We start from the raw sequence: 16,509 nt of genomic DNA, 5'->3' as shown, positions 1-16,509 counted from the left end.
CCAATGGACCACGTGATAAAAATTCTAAGAACAAACGAAAATAATCTGAAACTTCTGGAGTGTACTGAGGAAATACTTTCATTTCTATATATATATATATATTTTTTTTCTATTTCTGGCAGGAAATGGACAGTTTCTAAAGCCCTATCGTTGGTTAATGCACTATAAAATGAATCTTGCTTCCCCTTTATGATAAAGGCGATCTTAAAAGGGGATTTAAGAAAATCTTAGATGACCATTTTAACATGCTCGAAAGCTGATGCAAACATCCTCTGACCACTCTTTTGGGTGAAAACAGGATTCCTTTTTTTTTTGTTCCATTCACGGTGGTGTGGGGGGCGGGGGGGGGAGGGAGCTTCGAGTAAACAATCTGGTAACTAATTTGCAATTGGCTTACCTGCTGGCGAAAAAAATTGAAATGACTCTGGTGCTAACGGCGAAGAAAATAACAGACACAAATACATAAATCCAGAAATCGTTCTTAAAAAAAAAAAAAAAATCCCGTATTTGGCGAGAGACAGCTCAGTTTACAACCCAGAAACTGAAAACCAAGCAAGGGATCGTTCGCCAGTTGGGACTCACGCTAGCGAAACTTGCGGGCGCCGCGTGGCTTCCGTGGTCGTCACCTTGGAAACCGCAGCGTCGACACGTCCCGGGCGGGCCGCGGCGAGCGCGCCTGGGGGGCAGGCGTTCTCAGGGCGCCGTCTGCGCCTGCGCTGGGCCGCCGCGCCCCCGCAGCTAGAGAGGCCCGGATGGAGGAGGCGGGGCGCGCCGTTGCTATGGCAGCGGGTCCTCGCCGCCGTGGGAGCAGGTGCTGGGGTCTCCCCCGCCTCGCTGTCAGAGCTTAGAAAGAGGAGAGGAGAACTCCCCCGGCCGTCTCTGTGACCCCAGCCGCTGCATCTTACACAGGCAGGAGGGGCTACAGAGGGGGAGAAGGGAAGGCTGGTGCGGAGATATTTATGGTGGGAGAGGGTACCGGGGTACAGCGTCTGGGACAGCTGGGAGGATCGATGGTTAGAAGAGAGGGAAGAGCCTTCCTGCTGGCGTCTGATCGTGCCACGTCCGCGTTCCCCGGAGCCCGGGGGCGGGCGGAGGGGGGGTCTGCCAATACCTTGGTTGGCTCTGTACGAGGGAAAACCCCTCCAAGTGGAGCTTCGTCTCTCATTTTTATACCCTTTTCTGTGCCCTCTCAAAGTTCTCATTCCTGGTGGAAAAAAGCCCCCCCCCCCCCCCCGAAATGGTAGCTTCCATGAAGAGGCTTCTTTTAGTTGGTGGTACCTGGGGAGCCTGGATACAAATTCATCCCCTAATGTGCGTAACGTATGATTTATTGTCATACTTGGTGATGGAGTATGGTTTTTAAAACGTTTTTCCTCTCGGGACTTCTGTTTGGAAGGATGCAGCAAGAAGAATGGGCAAGATGGGTCTCATGATGCTGTTAGGGGTTCGCTTTTGCTTAAATACTTTGCATTAAAACAGATTCTCCTTGACTTTTTTTTTTTTTTTCCAACTCTCTTAGATTTAAACAAGCCTATGTTTAAAAGGCTATGAGGTGAGACTGGAGTCAGTGAATTAGATTAAACTATTTTCAAATGTCTGAATCTGAAAGAAAGTTGTCAAAAGTGTATACAGACACAGACTTGGCACTTGGCTTAGACTCCCTCAAAGATCTGCAGTTAGAAACCCGCATGGGATTTAGCAGACACCCAGGAGGAAGAAATTAATTTCGTAAAACAGTTAACCTATTAAGAGGGTGGTTCTGAGCTAGGCCACTTACATAGATTTTTACTGATGATAAACATTGAAATTTAAATACGTTGAATTCACACGGAATAAGTGTTAGGTGATTCGTTTTCTGTAGGATATATTTTTGTTCTAGCGTGATGACTGTGTACCATATGGCAAGTACCCTGGGGATAATGATTAAAAGAACTGAAGGGGATTGGATATCCTGTGACGCATTTGAAAAAGGCTTAAGGGACTTGGTAACAAGAGTTTATGATTTATGTTCTTTGTTTACTTGGCAACCAACCATGAGGTTTTTGAAGGTACAGGAGAAGAAGGCAATACAAATTTAATGGATCTTCATTTACTCTCAAAGTCACTTCAACTGTGACTTTTTATCTTTTTAATTATGGTATAATAGCACGATTTAATGACACCTAATATGTTTAATTTGTAATCATTTTGTTTGTATTTATTATGCTGATTCTGCCTTTTTAGTTTTAAATTTGAGTTTTCACATGGGTGAGATCCTTTGTAAGTAATAAGGCGTAACTAACAAAAGCCCTCGGCAAGTATTTATTTAAGAATTCAAAAGTATGTTTATTATAAAATTAAAAGAGAGCACTGAAGAGTTCCATAGAAATCTTACTCTAACAATTCATTATGTAATCCAAACATCTTAAAATTATAAATTCCAAGATCCCTGGTCTGAAAAGAAAGCCAATTATCCTAAGACACTTGTGACTTTGAAAAACAGTATTATTTATGTAAGTATTTTGGATGACAAGTTTTAGTTTGTTCTACATTATCCATGGTGCCCTTACTTTTAGTTAGTAGATAGTTAGACATAATTATTGATGTGACTTAGCCTATTTTGCAGCTAGGCAGGTGTAAATAAACTCACTTTGAAGTATTGATTGGTTTCTCTAGGTTACCTCAAAGTATTATTGCTCTCAACCTTTGCAAATTATTGAAACCCTATTTTGAGTTCTTTAAGAAAGTCCATTTTTTATTCTTAGTTTAAAAAGAAATAAATATCTAGAAGGAATTATAGTCCAACTAATACATTGGAAATAGTTATAATTATTTGGTTGGATGATTAGGTTGAAAGATTAACATTCATGTACATAAAACTAACTTTATCTTGTGAGGGGGAAGGGAACCAATACCAAGCATTATTCTGAGAAAAGATGACATTTAAGTGAACCAAACAAGAATTTTTTAAGTCTTGGATTTAATTATTAAGTCACTGACATTTATTTTAGATTAAGCTTATCATACTACTATGCATTTCCTTTTAAATTCTCTTGCTTTTTATGAGTTATTTGCTCATTTGCATCTCATAAAAAGTTTAAAATATTAAGAGTCATCTAGCTCAACAGTTTTGCTCTAAGGCTCTTTGTCGTTGGCAAAGAATGCAACACTTCAAACAGAAAACTCACTTTATTTCATGACAAGTTTGAAATGTAAATTCTGTTTTATTTTTTATTTTTAAAAAAGACTTTATTCATTTATTTGAGAGAGAGAGAGAGAGAGAAAGCAAGCATGAACATGGGGAGAGGCAGAGGGAAAGGGAGGAGCCGACTCAAGGAGCCTGACTCTGGGATTTATCCCAGGACCTTGAGATCAAGACCTAAGAGCTTAAGGCAGATGCCTAACTGACTGAGCCACCAAGGCACCTCTGTAAATTCTGTTTTAATTTGCCAAAATCTGGGATCCCTGGGTGGCTCAGCGGTTCAGCACCTGCCTTTGGCCCAGGGTGTGATCCTGGAGTCCTGGGATCAAGTCCTGTGTCAGGCTCCCTGCATGGAGTCTGCTTCTCTCCCTCTGCCTGTCTCTGCCCCCCCCCCCCCGCCTCTCTATCATGAATAAGTAAATAAAATCTTTAAAAAAATAAATAAATTGCCAAAATTTGTCCCTGAGTTTCCAGCCCTTAACACTAGTTTTACTATTTGAAGGTATTTAAGTTCAGTCCTCCTTTACTGAGCAGCCATTTAAATAATATAAAGCAGTTGTCATGACTTGTGTTTTCTCTTCTTTCAGATAATAGCCCCAGGATTTTCAGGTATTCCTCAGAGTTTGGTTCCCAGGCATTTTACTGTCATTGCCTCCCTTCTTCCCTCCTTTCTCTTTTATCCCTCTTTCTCCTGGTTTGCTAGCCTCTGACTGTGTTCTAGCTTGGCTTTTATCTTTAAACTGTAGTGATTTAAACTTGATATGGTGCTTCCCACTTTCTAGATGTCTCACCCATAGTCGTAGCTTGGAGTTTATTTACACTTTGGGTGTCCCAGTCATTCTTTTAATTCATTTGAACTTACAGTTCACTAAAACCTATTAAAATGGTTTTCATATGCAGTATTGAAAAACCTCATCTCTTCCCTTTGCTAATGTTTGTGTAGCTAGTGGAAAGATATTTCCCCACATTCTTTGACTATTATTTTTTTTAAGATTTTATTTATTTATTCATGAGAAACACAGAGAGGAGAGAGAGAGAGGCAGAGACACAGGCAGAGGGAGAAGCAGGCTCCATGCAGGGAGCCCGACATGGGACTCGATCCCAGGTCTCCAGGATCACGCCCTGGGCTGAAGGCGGTGCTAAACCGCTGAGCCACCCAGGCTGCCTGCTTTCACTACTATTTGATGGCAAACAGTACAAGGAAAATAATGTATATCTCCCTACAGTAAAATTGGCACCAGGTTAGGTAGTGTAATTAGAGGTTTGCCGATAGTACAGTGAAGCCAAAGGTTAAAATAGAGTTTGTGGATAATTTATTAATTCAGACAAATATCTCTCATTTTATATCTTAAAAAAAATGTATTCTTGACATTAGTACTTTCTGCCTCTAAAAAGGGTTTTAGGCAACTTATTTCTGTTGTGGGAGCAAGAGAAGGCTCCTAGGCATAGAAACAGGTATACAAATAGGGACCCTGAAGATGAGATTTCTATAGTTCCTTTGAGACTGAATATAAGATTCTATGTACATTTAGAAATCATTTATCTTTTTGTTTTTGTTTAATAGTGGAAAATGTGCAGATTATTGCTATGTATTTCTACCTTTGGCTGCTTTATGACAATTAGATCTACATAAATAATTTTCCCTCAACCTTTTTTTGTGAACAAATAATCTGACATCAGATTGACCCCTTATCACTTCTTCCAGATTCTTCTTCAGGAAAATATTTTGTTCAGACCATTCTGGACAATTCCATGCACTTTCATGATTGTTTACTCTTTCTCATGTTCTTCTCTTTGTCTGAAATAATTAATAAACTCTTATACTCAATATTCAAAGCCCGTCTCAGCTTTCCTTGGTATTTCCAACTTTAGACTGAGTTGATTGCTTTTTTTATTCTTCCTCTATAGTTCTTTATATATATCTTTATTCCATTTACATACATTTTAAATTTGTTCATATCTATATTTTAAACTTATGGGTTTTGTTTATTCTGTACCATACTGGAAATACCTCAAGAGCATGGGACTACTTTATAATATGTATGAGAATGTATATAGGAATACTGTAGGGGTTTAACAAATGTTTGTCAAAATTGTAATACACACATACACACACTTAATGCTCATATAGGCATACAAACACATTAAAGGTAGAGATTTATTTGCTTCTTTTGTTTGAAAAATTATATACAAAACAATTAGCAGGGCTAGGAACTGACCTCAATTTATAAATAACTTTAGCATTGTTCTCTTAAAAATGACTGAATTTATACACCATTTTCATAAGCATGTATTAACTTTCATCTGACATCCGTATTTATTTGTCACTGTTTCCAGATAGTATTAGGCATCACATTTGGGTTTTTTAGTGAAAAATATCTCATTTAGAGTTGAAAAGTTTGACTTTTGTGGAAATTAGCATCTAGCATATTTGAGAATCAACTTTACTTAGTTGAAAAGCTCTCAGATCACAAATTGTAATCATGCCATGTAAACTACTAGAAGGATTGAAAAATAGGATGGGAAATGATATTCAGGTTTCCTCCACTATTTGAAAGTTTGCTTCACACCACTTCTCTTTTTAAAAAAGACCTGCATTGGTACCTGTTTTTGCTTACTGAAGGAAATCTGAAGAGGACTCTTGCTTTTATGAAACAGTAATTGCTTCTTTGTTTTATGGCATGTTAGCTTTTACAAGGTGTCATAGGAATGCTCTACTTTCAGAGAGCAGAGGAACCTGTATTTGTTTTTATCTGAGCATAAGAAAATGTGAATGAGTATGACTTAAAAGTTGAGTCATCTGCTCTGACCTGGGCAAGGTGTTTCAGCAACAGGCAGGGGATATGGAAAATCCTGCTCTAAGCCTCGGATAGTCTTCTTATCTACCTTTTTTAGTCTCCTTGGAAATGAGAGTTTCAGGAATTGGGTGGTGGGGGTGTGGGGATGGTGTTTAAGGGCAGTACATCTAGAAAGTGTCTGGCTATTTAGGTCTCTTTTTTAGGGTATACAGATGTATGTTTTTTTTTGAAATATTACATGCTTTGTGTTTCTTGTGTTGATTAGCTTATTTTCCATTCTCCTCACTCTCCCTGAGGTTGACATAACATATACCTTATCTTTTTATATCTTATAGTGTTATTCTTTAACAAACGGAAAATGGATGAAAATAAAGATATGGACTCAAAAGAAAGTGGAGAATATGAAGACGACTTTGAAAAGGACTTAGAATGGCTAATTAATGAAAAAGAAAAAAGTGGTGCCAGTATAATAGAGGTATATGTAAATTGGCAACAGCATTTATAGTAATTACATTAACAAAGTGCTTTGTAAATCTTGAAGAGTTTTGCATATGCTACTGAAACCTCAGAAAATTCTTTTGATATACATAGAACAAGTACCATTATTTCCACCTTAGAGATGAAAAAATTGAAGCATAAAGAATATATATGTTGTGTCCTAAGGTGAGGGCTAATTAGTTAGAGAACAGGGATTGATTTAGCCTTAATAAAGTTTAAATTATAATTAAGAGTTAAAATTTATATAATATAAATAAGTATGATTTATTGCACTAAAATATGAATAAGTGCAGTTAATTTCTACTTTATATAAACTTGGGTGAAATGGGCTTATACCTTTAATATAAATGAAAAGTGGTTATACTTTTAATATAATGAGGTTATACTTTTAATATAAATAAAAATAAAGCAGATTCTCAAAAGACATGGTCTTTCAGCTAATATTTGAAACCTTAAGACTGATTTAACTCTTCAGAGGAATTAATATAGAGAAAAATATACAGTCAAAACTGAGCCATAGGAATGCCTGTAGGAAAAAGTAGATCCATTAAATATGATCATATACTATCTATCAAACCCTTAGAATGGAAATCCATTCCTGGATCACAGACAGTTCTTCCTCTCTCTCTCTATAGATAGATAGATAGATAGATAGATAGATAGATAGATAGATAGATAATGTGTATCTATATATAATTCATGTGTGCGTATATATATGTATGTATATATATTCATATGTATGTATATGCATATGTACGTATGTATGAAATTAGAGTCAATAAACAAGGAAGTAATGAAGAAAAGATGTTAAGACTTGTATAAGAATAGGTGACTTTGGAAGGACCAAGAGCTCAGTAATTACAATAGAAGTCAGACTGAAGAATGTTAAGGAAAAGAATATAAGAGAAAGAAGGCAGCAAATTTTTTTTTAAGATTTTATTTATTTATTCATGAGAGACACAGAGAGAGAGAGAGAGGCAGAGACATAGGCACAGGCAGAAGCAGGCTCTGTGCAGGGAGCCTGATGTGGGACTCGATCCCAGGACTCCAGGATCACGCCCTGGGCCGAAGGCAGGCGCTAAACTGCCAAGCCACCCAGGGATCCCCGAAGGCAGCAAGTCTTACATCACAAACTTCTCTTTGTTCCATTTTGCTTTCTTATGCAATGGAGAGGACAAATGGGATTATATTTGAAAAAGGCAACAGAGTAAAAAGTCAAGATTTTTCTAAGATGGACTTTAAATAGAAATTTTATGCATCTTTAACAAAAAAATAATCAGAAAGACAGGCAGAGATACCCAGAGTTCAACCAAAGTCTCATGACTGGAGGGGTGTGAGATCTAGAGCACAGAATGCTAGAATTAGACAGGTGAAAATCAGGATTCATTGTCTCATTTCTTAATTAATTCAGAAAATATTATAATCACCTGCCACGTATCAGAGGCTGTTCTCAGTGCTAGGGATAAAGCATTGGTCAAAACAGAGTGCTCTTATCAATCTATTAATCTTATTCATTCCAGTGGATGATTATAAGAACATCTTCCTTCGAGGCTAGCAGGAAAACAGATGACAAAGATAGAGACAGAGATGAATGCTGGGAAAAATTTCATTGTAAAAAGTCATAATTTCATTGTAGTGGGTTTTTAAATTTTTATTCTTTTGGCTTTTTTTGCAGTGGATTTTAAAAAGAAGTGAAAATCAAAGAATAATTAGGAAACAGATAATGTTGGAATGAGCCACAGAATCAAATATGGTTTAAAAAAACAATTACAAAGCAGAGATCTTAGTTTATTAGATCTTAATTATTTGTTAGACATTTTAATGGGCCAAGTTTATTTGCTTAGCAGACATATAGCAATGCTGTGTAGGTCAGGAAGAGGTGGCTATTGGAAAAGATGACCTTAGAGCAAGTTAAAGAGGAAGAGAATTTTAAGGGGCTGAAGAGAGCAGCAAGTAGTAGCTCCCATAGAATTGTTTTAGGAAGGAGTGAGATTCTGAGACAAAAAAATATTGCAGGAGAAAAGCGTTTGCTTTGTTGGTGAGTATATATGTATTTGGGAGAGACATTAGGTAGGAAGTCTTTAATTAGAAACAGCAGACATTGAGCAGTGTTTTGTGATGTGATAATACTGCTCTATGGCTCATGTGCAATTGTGCTTTTTAAATATAAAACCAAGTTATATGATGGTGTTTGGCATACATTATTGGGGCCTCTGAGGATAGTTGAGGAAGGAAAATGTAATCAAGAGATTAAAAATTGACCTGGAATTTGGATATAATCCTGTAGAAAATAGCAGCAATAATAATCTGAAAAGATAAAAAAAATAATCTGAAAAGATTATAACAACCCCAGAACAATTAGAACTTGACCAAAGACTAATGTTGATCCTGGAGAGAAAGATCTCTCTGTATTTTTGAAAAATACAAATATTATAGGGAAAAAACATTAAAAAAATTTTCTTCTGAAAATTTAAAGGGAGGAAAATTTTATAGAGGAGGAATATTAAAATAATGATGTTCTATCTGTAGTTATTCTTTCATTCATTAGCAAGAAAAATTTAAAAATATTAATATAGTACTTAGCATCAAATTCAGATTCAGGGTTAAATTTTTCCCAAATGCTGTTGTCACATGTATTTCCCTTGGAGTGTTCACAAATATGAATTGGAATATTAGAACCAAAATATAAATAAGAGGCAATGTACATTTTCCCATTCATAAAATATATTGCATGAATATGAAATTCATTTTGTATTATCTACATATAAATGGACAAAAAGTCTCAATTTTTACTGAAAAAGAGAACTTTGTATCTGTTTTTTAGATGGCTTGTGAGAATGAAGAGAATATTAACCAAGAATTAAAAGACAATGAAACAGAAATAGAAGACACCGAACAACATTCTGATCCTGACAAATCTTTGAAGGATGAGCTTTCACCAAGAAGAAATGACTTCATTTCTGTACCAAGTATTCAACCTTTGGATCCCATATCAGATTCAGATAGTGAAAACTCTTTCCAGGAATCCAAAGTGGAAAACCAGAGAAACCTGGAAGAGGAAGAGGATGAGGAAGTAAGGAGATATATTATGGAGAAAATTATTCAAGCCAATAAGATTCTACAAAATCAAGAACCTGTGAATGATAAAAGGGAGCGAAAACTTAAGTTCAAAGACAAACTAGTTGATCTGGAAGTTCCTCCACTGGAAGACACTGATACTCACAAAAATTATCTTGAAAATGAAAGTAGTATGTCAGGAAAACTGTCACAATTATGTATTTCCAATGAATTTGGACAAGAAAATGTACTCCTGTCACTGACTGATGGAAATTATGAAGAAAACAGGGATAGGAAAATACTAGTAGAAAGAGATGGAAAGTTTGAACTTCTGAATTTACAAGACATTGAGAGTCAGGGGTTTTTGCCTCCCATTAATGCGAATAGCACAGAAAATGAACCTCACCAGTTGTCACCCAGATCTTCTAACTCAAATGTTAATAGTGTCAAGAAAGAAGAGCCTGTAGCAAAGATTCATGCTATTGCTCACTCATCAATAGAAGAACCACTGGCTTTTATCCCTCAGCCACCACCCAACCCCAAGACTCGTCCAAGCTCTGCTGCCAACTCAGATCGAAGTAAGGGGAATGGGAAATCTAATCACAGGATACAGTCTGCAAATATATCTCCAGTGACCTCAACATACTGTCTTTCCCCTCGACAGAAAGAACTGCAAAAACGGCTAGAACAAAAAAGAGAAAAGCTAAAGAGAGAGGTAAGAACATAAGCATTCAAAAAAAAAAAAAAAAAAAAAGAACATAAGCATTCATCATATTAAAAGCAAAATATATTTTCATGTTTTATAAATACAGTAGGAATTGGAATGTTCCTCAAACTGTTAGACATATTTGCTTGCTTGTTTTTCTATTGTTAGATTAAATGGTAAATTATTAAAAATGTATTTATGGGATAAACACCATGATTATCTTTATCCTTTTTTTTTTTTAAGATTTTATTTATTTATTCATGAGAGACACACACACAGAGAGAGGCAGGGACACAGGCAGAGGGAGAAGCAGGCTCCATGCAGAGAGCCCGATGCAGGACTTGATCTCCGGTGTCTAGGATCATGCCCTGGGCTGAAGGCAGCACTAAACCACTGAGCCACCTGGGCTGCCCTCTTCATCCTTTTTTATAAGGATCACTAAGCATAGTAATGAATGACTTGTGTTAGAGGTAGAAATCTCAGCGAGGACATCATTTAATATTTTCATTTTAAACATGAGGCTGAGAGAAGTGACTGCTGAAAGTAATTTTTTTTTTACGATTTTATTCATCTATTTGAAAGAGAGAAAGCATGTGAGAAAGAGAACATGAACCAGGGGGAGAGGCAAGAGGAAAAACAGGCTTCCCACTGAGCAGGCAGCCAGCCCAATGTGGGGCTCGATCCCAGAACCTGGGATCATGACCTAAACCCAAGGCAAACACTTAACTGACTAGACCACCCAGATGCCCCTGAAAGTAATCTCGATGTCAGAAGGTGAAAATCACATGTCAGGTAGAAAAATGAAGGCACAAATTCATTGGGATTTGAGAGGTGACAGGTAGATTTGGATTATAATTCTCTGATTTATGTGCATATATGTTTTCCTATATGTTCTATGCCTACAATTCCTTGATTTCAGGGATTTTAGTTTTAGATTAAGAATAGAGCCTAGGGATGCTTGGGTGGCTCTGTGGTTTAGCATCTGCCTTGGGCTCAGGGCACGATCCCAGAGTTCCGGGATCAAATCCCACATCAGGTTCCCTGTGGGGAGCCTGGTTTTCCCTCTGCTTGCATCTCTGCCTCTCTCTCTGTCTGCCGAATGAATGAGTGAATGAATGAATGAATGAATAAATAAATAAATAATTTGTCTCTCATGAATGAATAAATAAATAAATAAAAGAATAGAGCCTAATAACCTTAAAGTATTTATAAAATGCCATATGGAATCCCAGATGATGATAATGATGGTTTTATTCTGTCGATCAAGAAGAGGCTGTGAAGCAACCAAAGCATTTATTTGGGGTCTTACAGATTGCAGTCCAGGAGACACATTGTCAACCTAAATCAAAAGTGTGCTGTAATTAACGAGCAGGGAGTACAGACCTATAAAGGCAAAACCCACAAAGTCACACAACTTGTTTTGAAAGAATTACCATTGCTGATGGCAGAGTTTAAACTGACCATCTCATACACATTGGATATGTAGCCAACAGGTGTTACATTATTTCAGTCCAAAGTACTAGGTGGTGGTAGTGGTGGTGGTGGTGGGATATTGCAATTGACAAGTTGCAACTGACAAAAATAAAAAATTCATGATGGGCTAATTATTGAAACAGGAGATTTGAAATAGGAGACCTACATAGGCCCCACTTCCTCAATATTCTTTCAACTTTTTCTTTCAATTCTTTCTATTTTGAGTGACTCTTACCAATTCTTACTTTGTTTTGAATCTTCTTTCACATTTTCCCCTTCTCATCAAGATATTTCTGGTAAGAAAGCATCAATGACAAATTTTTATGATCATGAAATTCATTTCATTGTCAGAGTGGTTGGCAACCTGCAACTTGCTCTCACCCTATCATGTCTCCTGGAGAGAGGAGTCTCATAGTGATTGAACATATTTGATATGTTCAATAAGGATGCTAGGTGAAAGCCTACAGATGCATTTGAGTAACAAGGAGGTTTGAGGAAATAAGAACTAGAATTCAATTAGGTTTTCTTTCTTTTCACTCAAAGAGTAGATCTGATGAATGGTTTCAAGTCTTCGAAAGAACATTATCTAAGTTCTGACAGAATTTGAAATATTGGCCATGGAAAGTGTTAATAGTGTGATAATAATGAATATAGAACAAATTAAAACAATGATGAGTAAGATAATTTGTAGTCCAGATCTTAAAATGGTCCCAATTCTGCTCAGGAGCCAACTAAAAATATCTGAGAATCTGAAATCTAGCCAAAGGTTTTAGATAACAGGATTAGAGATTTAGCAAGCTTAAAAATCTTAGCAGTTTCCAAATTCCGCCTGATGGGAAGTACTTCTGCATGTAGAGCAAGAAGTATAAGTGATGGCACAGACTCCACTGTGGGTCACGAGTAAATAACCTAATGCTATGCTATTATTGTGGACAATATGAGATAAAGTATCCAAAGACTTGCCCTGGCTCTAATGGCTCAGGGAGTGGACCTGGCAGTTCTACTCATGGCCCAAGGAAGATTTCTGATCATGTACTCATTCCAAGCGGTACTTATTCCAAATCAGCAACTGAAGATCCTCCCAAATTGGGTTCCTTCACTAAGGTTTCTCTCTCCTGGGAGACCACAGCCTTGAGAACATCCACAACTATTATCTTTATATTCAGAGAGGTTAAGGATAGAAAAAGGGGAAGTTGGATATCCCAAAAGGATTACTCTGCCTTTCTCCAGATGTTCAGGCAGTCAGATGCCCAAAATTCTCCCTTGTAAGTGCAGACAAAAATGTATTCTTTAGTAGGAGTGCAAAGTGTCTCTACTTAGATCTGCTTATTTATGAACTCATTTTTTGGTATAGAGGGCATTATGGAGAAAACCAGCAATCTATTTTATTTGAGCAGATAGGAGGGTGGCTGTGTGTTTCAGATGTTAGCTGAAAGAATCTTTTGCAAGGGGGTCCTGCATCTAGAAGTGCCTATTGGAGAATACTTATTTGTCTGCAGGAGTCAAATATAGGAGGCTTATAGCTCTTGATAAGTTGTTGGACCATTAGAAATGTTTTTCCCCAGTATTTTGAGGTGGTTAAAGGGGATTTTTTCCTTTCCTGGGAGGCAAAACTATTTTAACTTGATAGATAAAGTCATAGAGGGCAATTAGTTTGTAGTGAAACTGTAAATAAAGTGACCAGGAGTCTCCTGATCTTCCTTAGTAGGCTGACAATGATATACTCAATAGTCAGAAAGGTTACCAGATAAAGCTGGGTACAGGAGGATTATCAAGAGTGCTGAGATGCCTACTACAAGAAGAATTATTCCAAATACTTCAGGAACATTAAGCATTAGTAGGAATCTATTGTGAGGTTATACAAGCCTGGTCATGACTCTTGGGGAAGCTGTCTACTTCTACTTTGGGTACCATGTGCTTCTTGTCCAGAGTGTTGATTTTAAGTGGGTCTGGATATTTTTAGTTTGAGAGCTCCAGTGGGTAAGGATATCCAGTCAGGTGAAGATGTCTTTTTTTTCCCTCAATGAGAACTCAATGTTAATCCATGGGTCAATGCCTCTAAGTTTAGCAGCACAGGGGTTAATGATACCTGATATGGCCCTTTCCAGTGAGTTTGGAAGGCATTCTTATGAAGGTGACATTTCTAGTAAATCTCCAGGTGGGAGATTATGATGTTGAAGATCTTTGTCTCCTACAAATGTGCTGGGAAAAGACAGCTCTATGAGACTGGTATTGTTTCTAAGGACCTTGAGAAGATCTTTGAAATAGGTTAGGAAATTTCCTTTCAGTAGGGCAGGCTTATACATTCCTTGGTCCTTCCTCATAAGTGTTCTGGTAATGATTTCAAAGGGAGACCATTAGTGTTCACCAAATGGAGTGGATCCTAGGTTAAATAATATCAAGGGAAGGGCTTTAGACCAAAGCTGACTGAAAGATTCAGTCAGTTTTGTGAATTGGGTCTTTACTCCCTTTGTTCTATAATGGTGGAGGATTGGGGATGATATGTGCAATGAAACTGTTATAATATTGGCCAGATGTGGCAAATGACCTATAATATTTGTCCTGTGAAATGGATCCCTCAGTCATTATGAAGTTCTGAGGGTTTTCCCCAGTATAGAATTATTTTCTCCAATAATATTTACCATAGACCTGAGGCCATAGCTCTATGACTAGGAAAAGTTTCTACACAGTGAGAAAACATACAAACCATTACTAAAACATATTTGTATCCTTAAAATGGTGGCAGCTGGACAAAATCCAACTGCCATATTCCAAAGGGCCCAGAGAGGTCATCAGAAGGTAAGGGTAACAGAGTAGCAGGGTTTAGAGAATGACATTTGAGGAGACCGCAAGAGGGTTTCATAAAAGGTTAATATGCTGGAAGAGAATGCTGATTATGATGAGTATGATGGTGAAGTTTGCAACAGGGATTGCTTATTTTTGTGACATATATTTTAAAACAGTGACTGATAACATTATATCAGGAAATAATTGGATTTCTAGGGATTTTACACAAGTTTTGGAACACCATATACTTCTACAGATATTACATAGAAGAAAGTTTAGTATTATTTATTACTTGACAGTGCTTCCCCATGTGATTTAACATGTTGAATAAGCCTTATAGGCCCTATGGAATTTTGCAGATCAAAAAGACCTCATTTAGAAGTTGACTATGGGGAGTTTGTAAAAGATATCAAAAGGTTTGGACACTTGACCCCAATAGGATCGCAGAAAATTATAAAACAATACTTAATTATCTATTTAACTGATATAACTTTCAGGGACAAATATAGAAGTTTGCACACATAGCTGCAAAAGCCTTTGTTGTTCTTCAGAGAAGACCCAGCTTTCCTGAGTAATCAGAGACTTAATAATGACAAAACAGATCACACTGAAAGTAAGGAGATTTTTGTGTACAATCTCTTATTAAGAGCAGGTCAACAATCTAAGAAAATTTTGTCCTTTTAGAAGAGGAAAACCAAAATTTTGCACTGGTGTATTTTGATATCAAACTTGAACTTTATATAAATTCTTTGTAATCTTGGCCAGCTTGATTATACATTGATTACACTTGAATACACATAAAATTCCTTTTCCAAGATTTCTTTCCTATAAATCTTTTGCAACTTTCTGTGTCTATTTTAGTTTGTCTCTTGTTCTTTCTCTTTCTGAAATAGCCAGCTTCACTTTAGAACAAAATCACTTCATTTCCTTCAACAAAATTCATTTCCATTCCCCATTCCCCATACCTTCTTTTACCAAAAACACACATCCTTCTTTCCTTGCCTGCTTTTCATATACAGTCATTTTCATTCATCCTTGTTGAATTTTAGTAGTTTTATTTTTAACAAATACTAATTGGAATTTTTAACCCTTAGAATTCTTAATTCATATTAAAAATTAAGAAATAAACAATTGTGGACTGGCAAATTTATAAAAATGTTTCATCAGTTCATAATTTTTAGGAGTATATTCCCCCTCAGAGTAATTTTAATTTTTTGGCATAAGTTTGTTTATTAAATAGACCTAAATATTATATATTTTGGTCTCTCTGTAAAAAAATGTAACAGCCAAAACTAAATAAACATGTTTAGCAATCACTATCTCAATATGTTATATTACTTGGAAGTGCTCTAGATAGGCAGTGAACATCTGTTACCTAATTTAATTTAGCATAAACGTTGATGTTATTTAAATTGCTTGCTTTTAGTAATTATACTTGAGTTAGAACATTTTTTAAAAGATTTTATTTATTCATGAGAGACACAGAGAGAGAGAGAGAGAGGCAGAGACACAGGCAGAGGGAGAAGCAGGCTCCATGCAGGGAGCGCGACTTGGGACTCAATCCCAGGTCTCCAGGGTCAGGCCCTGGACCGAAGGTGGCGCTAAACCACTGAGCCACCCAGGCGGCCCCTTGAGTTAGAACATTAAGCAGCTAATCATCATCTTAAATTATTTCTTTTATTGACAAATTTTGAAAGAGATGGCTTGAGCTTTTATGATTAAGTAAATTCAGGTAGAAAAATCGCGTATCTCCATTATGTCTAATGCTGATAATTCTGAAGACATTTCTGTTTTTATTAAACTACCAAACGTAAACTAGCATTTTTTAATTAATTAATTAATTACTTAATTTTATTTTTTAAAGATTTTATTTATTTATTCATTAGAGACACACACACACAGAGGCAGAGACATAGGCAGAGGGAGAAGCAGGCTCCATGCAGGGAGCCTGATGTGGGACTCGATCCCAGGACTCTAGGATCACGCCCTGGGTCAAAGGCAGGTGCTAA

General features: G+C 36.8%; 1 protein-coding gene and 1 long non-coding RNA gene across 9 annotated transcripts in view; one reads left to right on the top strand and one right to left on the bottom strand.

Annotated features, from left to right (window-relative positions):
• The window catches only part of LOC140635626 (uncharacterized), a 39,330-nt gene extending 38,625 nt beyond the window's left edge, over positions 1 to 705 (bottom strand). For 2 of the 5 annotated variants that reach the window (XR_012032967.1, XR_012032969.1), the window contains exon 1: positions 398 to 704. This is a non-coding gene — a long non-coding RNA (uncharacterized lncRNA). Of the gene's footprint in view, positions 1 to 397 lie in introns of all 5 variants that reach the window. The other 3 variants (XR_012032970.1, XR_012032968.1, XR_012032966.1) reach the window with 3 other exon arrangements.
• Positions 706 to 729: 24 nt separating this feature from the next.
• CCDC181 (coiled-coil domain containing 181) overlaps positions 730 to 16,509 on the top strand; it is a 37,510-nt gene continuing 21,730 nt past the window's right edge. Inside the window, exons 1-3 of one of the 4 annotated variants that reach the window (XM_072830510.1) lie at positions 730 to 909; positions 6,315 to 6,454; positions 9,302 to 10,249. In XM_072830510.1, coding sequence (XP_072686611.1) covers positions 6,338 to 6,454; positions 9,302 to 10,249 — 1,065 coding nt within the window. In that variant the 5' untranslated portion in view covers positions 730 to 909; positions 6,315 to 6,337. Of the gene's footprint in view, positions 946 to 1,182; positions 1,312 to 6,314; positions 6,455 to 9,301; positions 10,250 to 16,509 lie in introns of those variants that run through there. The other 3 variants (XM_072830509.1, XM_072830507.1, XM_072830508.1) reach the window with 3 other exon arrangements.

Source organism: Canis lupus, chromosome 6, assembly GCF_048164855.1.
Source record: "Canis lupus baileyi chromosome 6, mCanLup2.hap1, whole genome shotgun sequence".
NCBI classification, from domain to species: domain Eukaryota; kingdom Metazoa; phylum Chordata; class Mammalia; order Carnivora; family Canidae; genus Canis; species Canis lupus.
This window is presented reverse-complemented; position numbering and strand designations above follow the sequence as displayed.